This window comes from Malus domestica, chromosome 03 (genome assembly GCF_042453785.1).
Source record: "Malus domestica chromosome 03, GDT2T_hap1".
NCBI classification, from domain to species: domain Eukaryota; kingdom Viridiplantae; phylum Streptophyta; class Magnoliopsida; order Rosales; family Rosaceae; genus Malus; species Malus domestica.
This window is the reverse complement of record NC_091663.1, coordinates 33,717,653-33,732,545: the sequence shown is the minus strand read 5'-3', so window position 1 is coordinate 33,732,545 and position 14,893 is coordinate 33,717,653. Positions and strand designations below refer to the sequence as shown.

General features: G+C 38.0%; 1 protein-coding gene and 1 long non-coding RNA gene across 3 annotated transcripts; both read left to right on the top strand.

Moving 5' to 3' along the window:
• The first annotated feature begins 6,569 nt into the window (after positions 1 to 6,569).
• Positions 6,570 to 11,487, top strand: LOC103432081 (asparagine--tRNA ligase, cytoplasmic 1-like). Its single transcript, XM_008370250.4, has 7 exons — positions 6,570 to 7,002; positions 7,483 to 8,047; positions 9,052 to 9,642; positions 10,303 to 10,559; positions 10,646 to 10,775; positions 10,883 to 10,941; positions 11,100 to 11,487. Exons 2-7 carry the CDS (start codon positions 7,559 to 7,561, stop codon positions 11,281 to 11,283), a joined length of 1,710 nt encoding a protein of 569 aa, XP_008368472.3. The 5' UTR covers positions 6,570 to 7,002; positions 7,483 to 7,558; the 3' UTR covers positions 11,284 to 11,487.
• A 2,281-nt stretch (positions 11,488 to 13,768) lies between these two features.
• LOC114824054 (uncharacterized) lies at positions 13,769 to 14,506 on the top strand. Of its 2 annotated transcripts, none has more exons than XR_011579515.1 (3): positions 13,769 to 14,008; positions 14,131 to 14,186; positions 14,282 to 14,506. It is a non-coding gene; the product is annotated as an uncharacterized lncRNA (long non-coding RNA). The 2 variants fall into 2 exon arrangements; XR_011579514.1 differs by having other exon boundaries at positions 14,279 to 14,506.
• The last annotated feature ends 387 nt before the right edge of the window (positions 14,507 to 14,893 follow it).

Genomic DNA, 14,893 nt, shown 5'->3' with positions numbered 1-14,893 from the left:
ACAAATCTTGGAATAAAATTAAATCACAAAATGAAAAGCACCTCCAATAAATTGACATTTTATACTTTTGGCTGGCCAAAAAATATCTATCTTTGCTGGAATATGCAAATAAAAATGCAAATTGACAAAAACATTGAAATTGAAATGCATAGAAGCAAAGCAAATTACAAAACCTTAAACCAAATGACAGCTTGGAAATGGAAGCAAATGTGTGAACTGTTTTTAATCATTTAGGTTTAAATGATTGGCAAAAGAAAGGGCCATTCTTTGAATCAACATGATAAAAAACAGAACATGATTTAGGTGTTCAAATAACCAAAACTGAGAAAAACAAATTACGAAAAAAATTGAGAAAAACAATTAAATTTAAATGCACAGAACAAAACAAATTGAGAAAAACACTTAAATTGAGAAAACTCTTAAATTTCTTTATGCACAGAAGTAAAGCCAAGCACAAAACGTCAAACCAAATCACAGCCTGGAAATGTCAGAGCTTCAAAGCATAGATATACTCTACATCAAATATAATTAAAGCTAATCAAACGAAATTAAAGCTTATTAAAACATATAAGAACCTGGAAATAGAAAAGCAGCATAATAAAAAAAAATGAAAAAGCAAAGATTGAAGATGGAAAAGGAACCTGCAATTAGGTTCTCGAGACGCAAAGAGACCAAGAGAACGACAAAAAAATACAATGCAAGAAACCCTAATTTATTAGCAAAAATCATGAACAGTTAAAACCTATGTTTATTCAAACAGTAATCTAGGAATTGAAAGAAAGCTTACATTTTGAATCGAAGGGAAACCAGCAACAAAAGGCTTCAATCACTACCTTTGCATGTTCGATTGATCAGTAAAATACACAGAATAAGAGTTACATCACATAGCAATAAATTAGAGAGAATTCGAAGACAAAAGGAGATTGAAATGTGTAAACCTCACAAACGTCACAAACCCTAGAATTCTTGCCGACCAAAATCACAATTTCGAATCTGAAGCTGCATGATATGAATAGAGTTTGTAAACCTAATCCTAAAGCACAAAAGATTTGAAACAACCCTAGGTAGAGCTTTCGAAACCAACCCCCTTTCTCTCCCTCGAATCGTACACCCCCTGTGACTCTGTCTGCCTGCAAGCCGCATGCCTTCCTCTCACTAAATCTCTATCTCTCTCCCTCCCTGTCTCTCTTCTCTCCTCCCTGTCTCTCTTCTCTCTCTGCTCGCTCGCTCTCTCTCTCCCGACGGCATGCTGTCCCCGAGTCCCACTGCAGCTCATCAGAAAGAAAGGAAATGAAAATCTCTAACCCACCCATCCCGTTCGAAACCCTACAGACTAAAATGACCATCGCACCCCTGCCTTTCCATGATTATAACACGCGGCATGAAGATCAGTAGCAGAGAGAGCCAGTGGCAGCCTCGTAAATAAAGTGAAATTGGGGTCCAAAAACAATGAACAGTAAAGAACAGTGCCAATTGCAATGCTTTCTTTAGACTAAAGTAATGATGGATGACGATATAATATTTAGAACATGTTTCAAATACCTCATTATAGTATAGATGATGGATGACTTTATACTATGAAGTTGCTTTTCAAATATATGTATGTTCTATGGTTTTGTACTTACCTAGTGGTCCCTATTTCGCTAAGGGGCGAGGGATAGATTATGTCACGGGCAAGGTTATGGTGTTGGCATAGGGCTTGAAGAAATAATCTCTAACTACGGGCTAAGAGACACGGGAAGCTGGCACGAGGCCTGAAGGTGATTTTCCTCTTGCAATTGGCACGTGGACGGGGAGCTGGCATGGGGCCTGGAGTGAGATTGGACATTCACTAGCGATTACTATATATACGAGATATGTTTTGAGACTTTACACGACATGCTAGGTTTCGAAAAACCTATTTTTATTTATCATGCTATATGTGTTTTCATAAAACCTGGGAGTTAGTATGTTGATAACTGTTTTATTTTATATATATATATATATATATATATATATCAACTTGGTCCACTCATGTTTGTTTTGCACCTCTTTCAGGACTTAGAATCAAGGCGTACAATCCCGGCATCAAGGCACTTCCGCATTGGCATCTTCGAGTCATCTCGGTGTAGGACCCACATTCCTTTATTCATTCAATTTTGTATTCTTTCTTTTAGTGTTCTAGATTAGATGTGTGCTCTGAACACGTTCCTAAATTTCATATTCATTATATTTAAATTTCTATTATTCTTATTCTTATTTTTAGTTCTCAGCATTTGCATTCAATAAATGGCCTTCGTCACCCTCGGGTGTCGGCCATCACGTGTCTATTATAGTGTTCGGGGAATATCAGGATTGAAGCATGTCAAGTTTGGCTAAGTCACACAATGGACAACCTAATTTAGTATTGAATTCACCATCTACGAAATTTGAACCTAAAACCTCTCACTTACAAGTGAAAATAAATACCAATAGACTGTAGTACTAAGTGGCTTATTTTCCAAAATTTAAAGTGTAAAATTGGAAAGTAAAAGTGACAAAATTTTTAGGTCTCAACAGAAAACTGTCGGGTACGTTCCCTTCATTTTCTAGCATCATCACTCTTGAAAGTTCACTCAGACGAGAGATAGAGAGCAATGAGTGCAATCTGAGTAGCAACATTTTCAATGGTGGAGTCAGAATTTTAGTTCAGGAAGGGCCTAAAAATCTAACTCTAAAATGCTCTTGTGACATAAGAAAAATAAAGGTATGTCATGTCCTAAGCTAATACTTTTGGGTTTGGTGTGAAGTCTTTCTTGTCAAGTGGTGGAGGAATGAAGGAGGATGAGAATAAAGCAAATATCAAAATAAAAACTAGTTATCTCACCTATTTTCTCTTTCTCCTTCTTCTGATCACCTAATTTCTGCAAAACTCATAATGACACTGATTAATTGCATAGAAGTCATAGCCTCAAATCGAACCCAATGAAAGAAATAAGAAAAATATTCTAATTGGGGCCTCAATCCCGTGAAAAATCATTGGAAATCAAAAGAATAACTCTTGTTTTTTGTGTGAGAAAAAAAAAATTCAAGGTAAGCCAGGACCATTCTCGTCATTTCATGGCCCCACCTATGAACATTCTCACCATCAAATCAATGGCACGAAAAAATTCAAACCCATTTCTCAACTCACCAAACCAGATCAATCAACAAGGTAAACCCAAATCTTCAATAAAAAAAAACAAACTCATTTCCTTATTTCTCCATAGACTCGTCAAAAACCCCAAACCTAGTAACCCCTCTTACCGACACAACCATGCCGCTCTTGGTGGTCGGTTCTGCCAATGCCAACATCTACGTTGAAATCGACCGGCTACGCAATAAACGTGGGATCATTTCGGCCAAGAGCGAACAGACCCTGCCCGGCGACAAAGGCGTTAACCAGGGTGCCTATGGTGGAAAACTTTCTTACCCAACATGCTTCCTCGGCCAGGTGGGCGAGGACGCGCATAGGAAGCTGATCGTTGAGGCGCTGGAGAGTGGTGGGGTCCACCTTGATCGCATGAGTGTTGTTTCTGGTGCGACCATCAGACATGCGAATGTGATGTTGCAATCTGGTGTTATGACCCAATTTTGTGATTACCTTGATCACAAGAAAGATGACGAAAATGAAAAAGAAAAAGTAGTTTTAGTATGGAAATGTAATAAGTTGGGATTTAGTAGTATTTTAGTAAGTTGAAGGGATATTTTTATTATGTTTTGTCTTGTATTGCTGAGTTAGCACTCACATGTTTGGTGAGTTTGTTACAACCTCTTGATAGTGGAGGCAACGATCATTATTGAAATTAAAATAGAAATTCCCTTGTTCTTCTTATTCTCTATGTAACCTCTATTACTATAGGGTCGAATCTAGATTTTGGGTGCTAACATTGGTATCACCCATTTTCTCCTAGTTCCCTTCCTTTGTGTATGCCCCGCCGACCTACTACCGCTCGTGTGACACCCATAGACGCTCGTGTTTCAGCTCTCGAAGCTTCCATTGCTTATATCCACTCTATCATCACTGAGGCGGTGAACTTTTTCGTTCATACTACCATCTCTGAGGTCCTGTAGTCCAAACTGTCAGTCCATCTGGATAATCGTCTTCTGATGTACTTCGAACAGTTTCACTGGGAACTCGCAATTCGCCGGGAAAGTGAGAGTTCTTCAGCTCCAGTGATTCATGATCAACTCCCACCGCGTGAGCCATATCCGATTTAACTGCCGAGAAGTCCAAATTAGCCAATCCTGGACTCCCAGCGTGGATTTCCCTCATTTCGTTGATTGTGATAATCCATTAGCCTAGATCTACAAGGCAGACCGATTCTTCATGTTCTACAACACGCCTTGACACACCCTGATCTGGAATGTCCACCTAGACTCCAAATCGAGCTGTGTTGGTCGACACCAGAAGAGTGATGAAGTCATAAAGTGTAGTGATGTGGAAAACATGAATAAATTTAAACCTAAAAGTGTCTAAGTATAAGAGTGTGCTAGTGAGCATGAATGAACTCATTTCACAATTGATGTTAGAGCATAAGTAAAGTACAGTAAAGTAGATTGAGAATTATACCATATGAAGTAGTCTTCAATATGAACGTACGCCAGAAATCTTTGTCGACATGAATGCTGCCACTAAATCCTGGAATGGCGAAAAATAAGGGTGCGTGAGCCTGAAAATAAAGTTTTATAAAAACCTTTTTGAAAACATTATAATCCCTCCAGGATTTAGTGGCAGCGTTTGTCACCCTTGTACTTAGGCATTTTAAGGTTTAAATTTATTCATATTTTCCACATTAAATTTATTCATATTTTCCACATCACTACACTTTATGGCTTCGTCACCTTCTAGTATCGACCAACATAGCTCGATTCGGAGTCCAGATGGACATTCCGAGTTAGGGTGTGTTACGCCTAACACTCAACACGTCCTCACGGCTTTCTTTCACCTTGAAGGGGAAACACTTAAATGGTTCAAATGGATGGACTGTGCGCACACCACACCACGATGGGAAAACTTTACCAAAGCATTTTGTTGAGTGTTTGGTCTATCTGAGTTCGATGATAGTGCTAAGTCACTATTCAAGCTTAGACAAACATGTACACTCAGAGATTATATAGCTGAATTAAGGAGGTTAGCTAATAGAACTAGTGATTTGGGTCCGATTCTCCTCAAGTGCTACTTCTGGGGAGAACTTAAACGTGAGTTGAAATTTGATTTGAAACTTCTTAAGCTTGCAACTGTGCATGATGCTATAGCTATAGCAGTGCAATTGGAATCTAAGATTTCTGAGATAAGGTCAAATTTTTCTAGAGTTGCTACTAACCCTAAGCCTCAACCTATAGGGACTAATCCTCACACTATACCAAGAACTGGAACCTTGCCTATTAAAAAATTGAGTCTATATGAGATTCAATAAAAGGGAGAAAGAGGGGAATGTTGGTTTTGCTTAGATAAGTGGACAAAAGGTAATAAATGTGGTCTTAAACAATTGCTTATGATTGATGAACTTGATCTAGGACTGCTTGATTAGCGTGTTGATGAATCTAATCCTGAATTACAATTCATGGAATTGAGTGAATGTGTTTTTTATTGTACTAATGTTAAGCAAATTGTTCACACGATGAAGGTTAATGGCTCGGTGAATGGACAAGCTATTAGGATTTTGTTGGACTCTGGTAGTTCCCATAATTTCATAGATTCAAAGCTTTTGAGGTAGTAGGGGCAACAAGCTCAATCTACTCAATGTTTTGAAGTTATGATTCCAGATGGAGGAAAAGTGAAAAATTATGGATGTTGCAGGTCTTCTTCTCTATCTTTGGGAGGTTATGAGTGTGAAGTGGACCTTTATTCCCCCCTCTAAGAGGATATGATGTTGTTTTGGGTGTTCATTGGCTTTCTACAATCAGCCTTGTCCTTTGGGACTTCCAATTGTTGACAATGGAATTCACAAAGAATTAGCAACACTATAAGTTGTATCACAACCCTCAAGTGGAAGCACTTATCCAGGAAGTTTCACTCCACCACTTAGACAAGGAACTCTCCCACTCACACTTAGGTCTCTTTTTGTTGGAGGATCAAAATGGACAGATAAGTGATTTAGCACAATCTTAACTACAAGATTTGCAACTTCTCATTGCAGCCCTTGAAGACTTGTTTGTGTTACCCTCTCAGCTGCCTCCTTCGAGGATGCATGATCACCATATTCCATTGGTGCCTGAGGCAAAACCTCCCAATTTGCACCCTTATCATTATGCTCATTTGCAAAAGAATGAAATTGAGAAGGTTGTTTAAGAGTTGCTTGCTGCAGGGTACATTCGACCAAGTTATAGCCCCTTTTCATTTCCTATCATTGTGGTGAAGAAGAAGTAAGGAACCTGGCGCATGTGTATTGATTATAGAGAACTCAATGCACTGACAATCAAGGATAAATACCCTATTCCTCTGATTGATGACCTACTTGATGAGCTACATGGTGCTACCTATTTCTCCAAGCTTGATCTTCGATGGATACCACTAGATTCTAATGCAACCTGATGATGTGCCTAAAACAGCTTTCGGCCTCACTGATGCACTTGCAACCTTTTAGAGTTTGATGAATGACTTGTTTAAGCCTAACTTGAGAAAATTTGTGCTGGTTTTCTTCGATGTTCTGAGATAATGAGTTTGCTTGACTGTGCTCACGGACAGAATAAAAACGTATCATTTAAAGTTGAAAGCAAGAAAAGAGAGAAAAAAAAATTGTATTTCTTGCCCTTTTTTGTTGGTCCAAATTCTATTTTTTGACTAGCATTACTCTCTTTGTATCCTTTGTCGTTTCATTCATTTCGCCCTAGAACCCATCCTTCCCTCTCTTTGGTGGCTGCGGTGGTGAGCGAGCGAACGAGTGGCTGCGGCCCCAAGTGTGCACAACTAAGGTTTCAAGAAACCGAGAGGGGGACTCTGAAATCGAAATATCTTGGGGTTTTGCAGTGAAACGAAAAAACCCTTCACTTCCGTGTCAGGTAACCAAATTTCCTATTCACAATTCGCTATCAGAAATTTAGAATCTGAAATTTGGATTTACTGTTTTAGTTTAAATGTCGTCGCTTACATTGTTTGGTTACTTATAAATTATTGAAATTGATGTGGAAAAACTGCGATTTAGGGTAATTTTGTAGATGTTTAGTGTAATTTCGTAAATGTTTAGTGTGATTTCATTGACTTTTCGGTTGTGCGTGTGATGGGCATACTAGATAATTGATAAAGTTTAGAAATTTTTAATAATTCATTGTTTTGGTTTGGCTGGTTGTGTTTGATGCTGCATCCATGGATGTTTTGCATGTGTGTGCTATAAATTTCGATGAAGGTTTATATTTGTGTTTAGCTTTACTCCTGTTTCTGTTGTTCCTTTCTTGTATTTTCTTGATGCTTTCGAAAACACATGCACACACTTGATTTTGAAGATTGAATCGTAATAATCGGTTGTCCTTTGTCTTTTGCAGACATTTGCCTGGGTAACAATACCCAGCTGCCATCTCAAGCTATTTCCTTTGGCTTGAGTGTGAATTCCAACTCCTAATGGCTGATGATTCCACGCCTCCAAGTGCCCAGCTTGCTGCAGTAACCTTAAGCGACGATGCCTCCGTTCTTAAAGCGGAGTTTTCTGATAGAGTCCTCATCCGTTCCATTATTTCGCGACCTGATGGAGGATCTGGGTTGGCTGGGCAGAAAATTCGGATTGGTGGGTGGGTGAAGACTGGTCGCAAGGCAGACAAGGATGCATTTGCATTCCTGGAGCTGAATGACGGGTCATGCGCCAGCAACCTTCAGGTGATTGTGAAGGCTGACAAGTATGACCTTGGGCAGCTTGTGCAGACCGGTACTTGCCTGTCTGTGGATGGTGTGCTTAAGCTTCCCCCAGATGGGAAAAAGCAGAAGGTGGAGCTTGATGTTGAGAAGGTGATCCATGTGGGTCTGGTTGACCCAGCTAAATACCCGTTGCCCAAGACCAGACTCACCCTCGAGTTTTTGAGGGAGCATGTTCATTTGCGTTCCAGAACCAACACTGTAAGTTATTTGCATCAATATGAAACACGTTTAAACTCATAAACCATACACGCAGGTATATTGTGTGCCTATAGAAATTTTTAATTTGTACTTGGGCCCTTGGGTGTTGATTTGTTTTTTTAATTTTTTTTAATTGTGTTTATCATTATGATTAATATAACTTTATGCACTATTGTATATGTATTTTAGTTCGTTCTGTTTGATTAGAAACATGTACTTGGCCATCAGAGCATTCTGTGGTATTAGTGGTGAAAAGGAAAAGATCCGTAGATAATGGATAATTAGTAGTTATCATCTGGTTTCATTTAAAAAGGGAAGAAAAGTAGTAGTAGTTATTGAAAAGAATGAATGAGATATGCGTAATTCCAGCTTCATGCATTTCCTTCTTTTCTTGGAAGTTAGAAGGCATAAGCCTTTGCTGGAAGTAACAAAAAAAATTATGATGTTGAGTATATTGTGTTCTTTGGCGCTTTAGTTTATTTGGTCTGAGAGGAAAAGAAGGAATTTTGACAATCACCGTGGGGAGGGGATGCAGGTGTTACTGGATTAAGTGAGATTGGCCTTCTGTTTGCGCTTCAATTATTTTCACATTTTAAGACATTACAATTTATTGTTTAGCTGATTGGAAAGCAGCTGTTTTAAGGAGCCTAATTAATGTTATGGGTTTCAACTTGTGTCAGGAAGTGTATTCTTTACCATTTTAGCTTACTGCTTATTGATGTAATGCTGGTTTTGGACAGCTTGTTGACTCTTATTAATTTCATTAATATAACTCTTTCTTATAATTTTTAATGAAATATGAATTATGTGGAGGCTTTTTTTTTCCTTTAAAAAAATGGTTGATTGAATATGACATTGGTTTTTTATGGAGAGATTTTAAAGGGCAGTTATTGTTGATGATAATGTGTTGCTTCCAAGGCCTTTTCTAGTTTTATCTTGCTTGTAGGACCTCTTATGATTTTGACAATTAGTGTTTGATTTGATTATATTGTATCTGCTTTCAGATCTCTGCAGTTACCCGAATCAGAAATGCATTGGCATTTGCAACCCACTCATTTTTCCATAAGCATGGATTTCTTTATGTGCAAACTCCAATTATCACCACCAGTGACTGTGAGGGTGCTGGTGAGATGTTTCAAGTCACAACCTTGTTTAGTGAAGCTGAAAAGTTGGAAAAGGATCTGATTGAGAACCCTCCTCCATCAGAAGCAGACATAGAAGCTGCCAAGCTTATCATCAAGGAGAGAGGAGATGATGTTGCACAGCTGAAATCTGCTAAAGCAAGTAAGCAGGAAATTGGTGCTGCTGTGGCTGAGCTTAAAAAGGCAAAGGATAATGCCTTAAAGCTGGAGGAGCGATCTAAGCTTAAACCTGGTATCCCTCGAAAGGATGGGAAGGTTGATTATACCCAAGATTTCTTTGCCCGTCAAGCCTTTTTGACTGTTTCTGGCCAATTACAAGTCGAATCTTATGCGTGTGCTCTTAGTAGCGTCTATACATTTGGGCCTACTTTTCGAGCTGAGAACTCCCATACTTCAAGGCATTTGGCAGAGTTCTGGATGGTGGAGCCAGAAATTGCATTTGCAGAACTTGAGGTGTGTGAAGCTTTATTGTGGTCAAAGATGCATTGCGTACTTTAATGTTAGGTTGTATATATGTCTTCTATGTTATATCCCAGTGTTATGCTTCGGTCACCTACACTTAAGAACATGTTTAATTCAACAATCTAGCTTAAGCTTCTTAACAGTCTTCCTAAACCCTTTTGTTCTGTTTTAATTCCTATTTGTTTCTTGTGTCTTCTTTTGAACTTTGAAGTATTGTTAAAACACCCCTCTTACTCACTGGTCACTGTTGCTAGAGATGAATTATCTGCAATATAATGGCAACTTTCATGTCAAAATGCTATGTAGATGCAATAATGTTAATATCAAAATCCTCAGCATTAGGTTTACTTCGCTACAATACAGATTTTACAGTGGTCCAAGAAAATGACTGTCTGGCCTTCTTTTAGGATTCTCTATTAGAACTAATATCTGCTTTCTAGTATCCTTAATTTGAAGTATTGTTAAAGGTCCTTTATTTTCATTGTTTAGTTGGTTGTCGGAATTCAATTCTCTCTATCATTTTTTTGAATGCTTTGTAAGATTTAGAGAATGGTTTGTTTATCGTGGGAACATAGGAGTTGTATTCATGAATTTTTGTATTTTTGAATCCTACTGTCATGCAGATGTCTTATAGTTTGTGTATTCATGTAGGATGATATGAACTGTGCAGAGGCGTATGTGAAATTTCTGTGTCAGTGGTTACTTGACGACTGCAGGGAAGACATGGAATTTATGGCTGACAAAATTGATAAAACTTGCATTGATCGTCTAACAATGGTTGCTAAGACACCCTTTAAACGGATTACCTATACAGAAGCAGTAGATCTGCTAATTGATGCTGTGAAAAAGGGCAAGAAGTTTGAGAACCATGTAGAGTGGGGGATTGATTTGGCATCTGAGCACGAAAGGTAGTCCCTTAGAATTAGTCTACTGGTTTGTCTTATTATGGTTACTTATTAAATTGACCTCACTGATTCGTTCTGGTTTTGTGCAGATACCTGACAGAAGTATTATTTCAAAAACCTGTTATCGTTTACAACTATCCTAAGGGGATCAAAGCGTTCTACATGAGGCTCAATGATGATTTAAAAACAGTGGCTGCTATGGATGTTTTGGTACCAAAGGTGGGCATTGTACTCTGAACTTTGTATCGTTGAGTTCACTGCTCTGTTGTATACTTTAGCATTGTGTATCTTTCGCTTATCATTTATGTTTTTTTTGTATATTTCAGGTGGGAGAGTTGATTGGGGGAAGCCAAAGGGAAGAGCGTTACGATATTATTATGAGCAGGTATTATTTCATTGGTCTGTTTTAGTGATCTTATCTGCTGTTGTTATTATTGTTATATTATTTAGTTTCTTTCCAGTGGAGACGTCTGCAGAATCTCTCTCCCCATACTTTGGAGTGCGTAGTTGTATTATGTAATGTTAAAATGAACTGACTTGCAGGATTGAGGAAATGGGTCTGCCTGCTGAGCCATACGAGTGGTACCTTGACTTGCGGCGTTTTGGGACTGTCAAACATTGTGGTTTTGGGTTAGGATTCGAGCGAATGGTCCTCTTTGCTACCGGGATTGACAACATCAGAGATGTTATTCCCTTCCCTAGATATCCAGGAAGAGCAGATCTTTGAATTAGTCTATAGATTGAAAGGGATGCATTCGAATTAGTTGATATAGGCTCGTGTCCCCACTTTGCCTTTATCTACGTTAACTACAGTATTGGCTTATTATTATTCGGAAGAACTTAGAACGAAGAATTGCTGTTGTCAAATTGATTTCTTCTTCGAAAAGCAGATCTATTAAAAATGCCTGTTTTGCGGATTCTTAACTTTAAATTGTGCGTGTGATTTCCGGAGCTCAATTTTTATTTTGATTTCTTGCGTGTTGGAAGATTATGGATGCATGATTTGTTGCTGGTTGATGTATTTTCTCCTCGATCGATTTTTTTTTAGAACGAAAAGTTCAAAAAAACTTCTCTTTTAATGAAAAGTCTTTTTTATAGGTATAGTGAATAGTATCAGATAAATGTATAAATGTGGTTTTTCGTTAAAAGTGAATAATATCGGAAATGTTTTGGTAACTCTTTTTTTTTTTTTTTTTTTGTGTGAGCATGTGAAAGCCTAACACCTAGCTCTTGAAACGCGAGCCAAACTTTTGATTAGTTATTTGGGAATTTTAACGAAAAGCTTTTAGTACGGTTCATTTTAACGAAAAATCATATTTTTACATTAAAAAGTCAATCATGGTACTATTTATTTTACTCTTTATTTTGTCCTTATCATTAAAACTTAAAATTTTCAAGCCCTTTTAATTAGTTTTCCTTAATTATTTATGGCCCGCTTCCTTTGTTGCATTTGTTTTTCAATCCTTTCCTGATACAACACAATCAGCTGAAGACATTTACCAACAAAACCATAAGGTGCTTACGGGCAATTTAGACACTAAGGTCCTGTTTGGCACACCGTATAAGGCATCAGATGGTACTAATAATATGGTGTACGGTGTTTGGTGCCGTTTGGATTAAATAGGCACTAGATTAAATAATCCGGGCTCACCTTTTTTACCCGGTGTTTACCTGCTTTGTTATACCGTCCAAATTCACCGTATAACTTAGTCAACCTCGTCTCTTCCTCTCCGCTTGTTCTTGCTCTCGCTCTCCGCTCGCGAACTCGAGCCACTATTTCTCGCCTTTCCTTGGCGTGGTCCCCGTCGCCTTCTGCCATCGCTGTCGTCCTCCCCGTCACCTTCTCTCGCCATCACTGTCCCCGTCGCCTTCTGCCATTGCCTGCAACTGCCGTCGCTTTCCTTCTGCCATCGCTTGCAATTGTCGTCGCCTTCTGCCATCGTCTTCCCTGTCACCTGCAACTACCTTCGGGGAAGAAGAAAAAGAGAGAGAGGGAGGGAGTTTGGGGGTGCAGCGGAGAGATATGGGTTTCATTATTTGGGATTCTTCATAGTCGGGGAAGAAGAAGGGAGAGAAATGGAGGAAGTTTTGGGGGGTGGGGGGGGGCGGAGAGATCTGGGAACTAGATTTTCAGTTGTTTGTTTGTTTTTTTTTTTTTTTTTAAGTTTTCCTCCTATCCGATATAATATCAAACACTATATAAATAATACGATCATTAATCTGATACTGCACCAAACGCCCGACTAATTTAGTCAGTACTATTCAGTGATTATTTATCCAATCCGATAGAAATAGTCAGTAGAGTACAATCCGAACTGCCAAACGAGACCAGAGAGCATCTTCGAATGAGATGTCAAAATCTTAAGTGGGATGTCACTGTGCATATTTAACATCAAAAGTCTATACAATCGAAGTATTATTTATTTATTAGATTTAAAGGCTTTGTGATTAGAAGTCAAATTGGACATTAATGTCAAATTTATTTTTAGTTCATTTTAATGGTGGGTCCTTTATTCAACTAACATTCAATCAATAATTTTTTTTTAACAATTACAACAATTTAAAAGTATATTAAAATAAGAAAATAACATTTGACAATTCTGATAAGTATAAAATTTAACATAAAATATCAGATTGCCACATCAGCTATCAATTGTAATTTAACTCTTATAATTTGACATTTTCATTGAAGATGGTCTAAGATAACAGTATTGCAATCTTATCACTCCCCGTCAAGTTTTAGCTATTTCATGCGATAATTGGTTGGGAACGCTGCTACATGGTTGTCCTAGTTACAAACGTAGTTTTCCAAATGCGTCTCCCCTTTTCGTCTTTTACTCACATTCAGGACCAAAGGCCGAAAAAACAAGTCAAACTTGAATAGATATAAAAACATCCCCAAAGAAGCATGCAATGAGTTAACGACTAATATGATATAAGTATACTGCTTCAATGACATCTTGGTGCCAATGAAATAAAAAAATTTATAGGATCTTGGTGCCAATGAAATAAAAAAACTTAGTCCATATGTTCTCGTTGTACTGGCACGAGAGATCACGTGATAATGTACAATTTCTATGTAAGTTGTTCTCCTACAATAAAAGGATCGCTTATATGCACACATGCGTGTGAATGCACTTCTCCATGTGCATCCCCAACTACAATAGACAAACGTACTACTATCTTTTGTTGTCTATCTCAAACTGTCTGAACTGAGCATCATCTCCCTATGCATTGCATTGGAGCCTCTCTCTCTCTCTCTCTCTCTCTCTCTCTCTCTCTCTCTCTCTCTCTCTCCACCACACTTCTTATCGTTGATCACCAATATTCTATCATGATCCCCTACTAACGAAACACTATGAACTTCTACTTGATTTTTCTCCTAATCCTTCTAGTCTCCCTCTCCCATGATCTCTTTGCTCACTCAAGTTTGGCCACAAGAAAAGTACAAGGTCTCTCTCTCTCTCTCTCTCTCTCTCTCTCTCTCTCTCTCTCTCTCTCTCTCTCTCTCTCTCTCCCTCCCTCTCCCGCACATATATTCTGATGAGTTAACATGAACCTGTGTTTGTTTCAGATGAGGATACCAAGACTAAGGTAGTAAGAGAATCATCAAATGATTTCCGGGTCAAGGTAACTACACAGAATACAAACTTGAGGACTACTATATTTTTCTTCTCTCTTTCACACAGGCACTTCCTGATCTATTTCATGTCAATCATCAGCAGCTCTACTATTCATCATCTGTTGAAGGAAATCATCATCATGTCAAAAGGAAAGCGTTGCACGAAGTACATTCAGGAGCAAATCCTGTCAGTAATTCTATAAATTCCTCAGCGATCGAAGAAGTACCTAGTAATCGTATGACTCTTATTTTCTTTATCATATATGTTTCTTTCTTTGCATATTAGCTAGCTAGCTGGTTCAAATTGCATAAAGATTAATTTATCTTTCTTCTTCTTTTTTTCAAAGATACACTCTTCATTTCGTTCAAAACTAAAGTAATACTGTACCGCTTTCAACCCAACGTGAAGATGTCAATTCACGCACTGTAAAGTTTTTTAAAGTAGTGTGAATGACAAATTAAAGCACAAAAAATTACTTCAAGCACCTATTACTGTGGTTCAAATTCTGTTTGTACTATCATGTAATTTTGTTAGAATGTAAAGACAAGAAACCTCAATATCATTTGGTAGTTAGTATACTAGTTTCTTGTGTCGAAATTGTAGGAATACATACATATATATATATATATATATATAATAGCAAGTTTAGCTAGCATGCAACTTGCTCAGAAATCTACCTTAATAATTAGGTTTAAATCTTAACGTGGTACGTAT

Excerpts from the sequence above, each read along its gene's own strand:
- LOC103432081 (XM_008370250.4), top strand. The coding sequence starts at position 7,559 with ATGGCTGATGATTCCACGCCTCCAAGTGCCCAGCTTGCTGCAGTAACC. Across the intron at positions 10,560-10,645 it reads TTGGCATCTGAGCACGAAAG|ATACCTGACAGAAGTATTAT; the intron begins GTAGTCCCTTAG and ends GGTTTTGTGCAG. Across the intron at positions 10,942-11,099 it reads TACGATATTATTATGAGCAG|GATTGAGGAAATGGGTCTGC; the intron begins GTATTATTTCAT and ends ACTGACTTGCAG.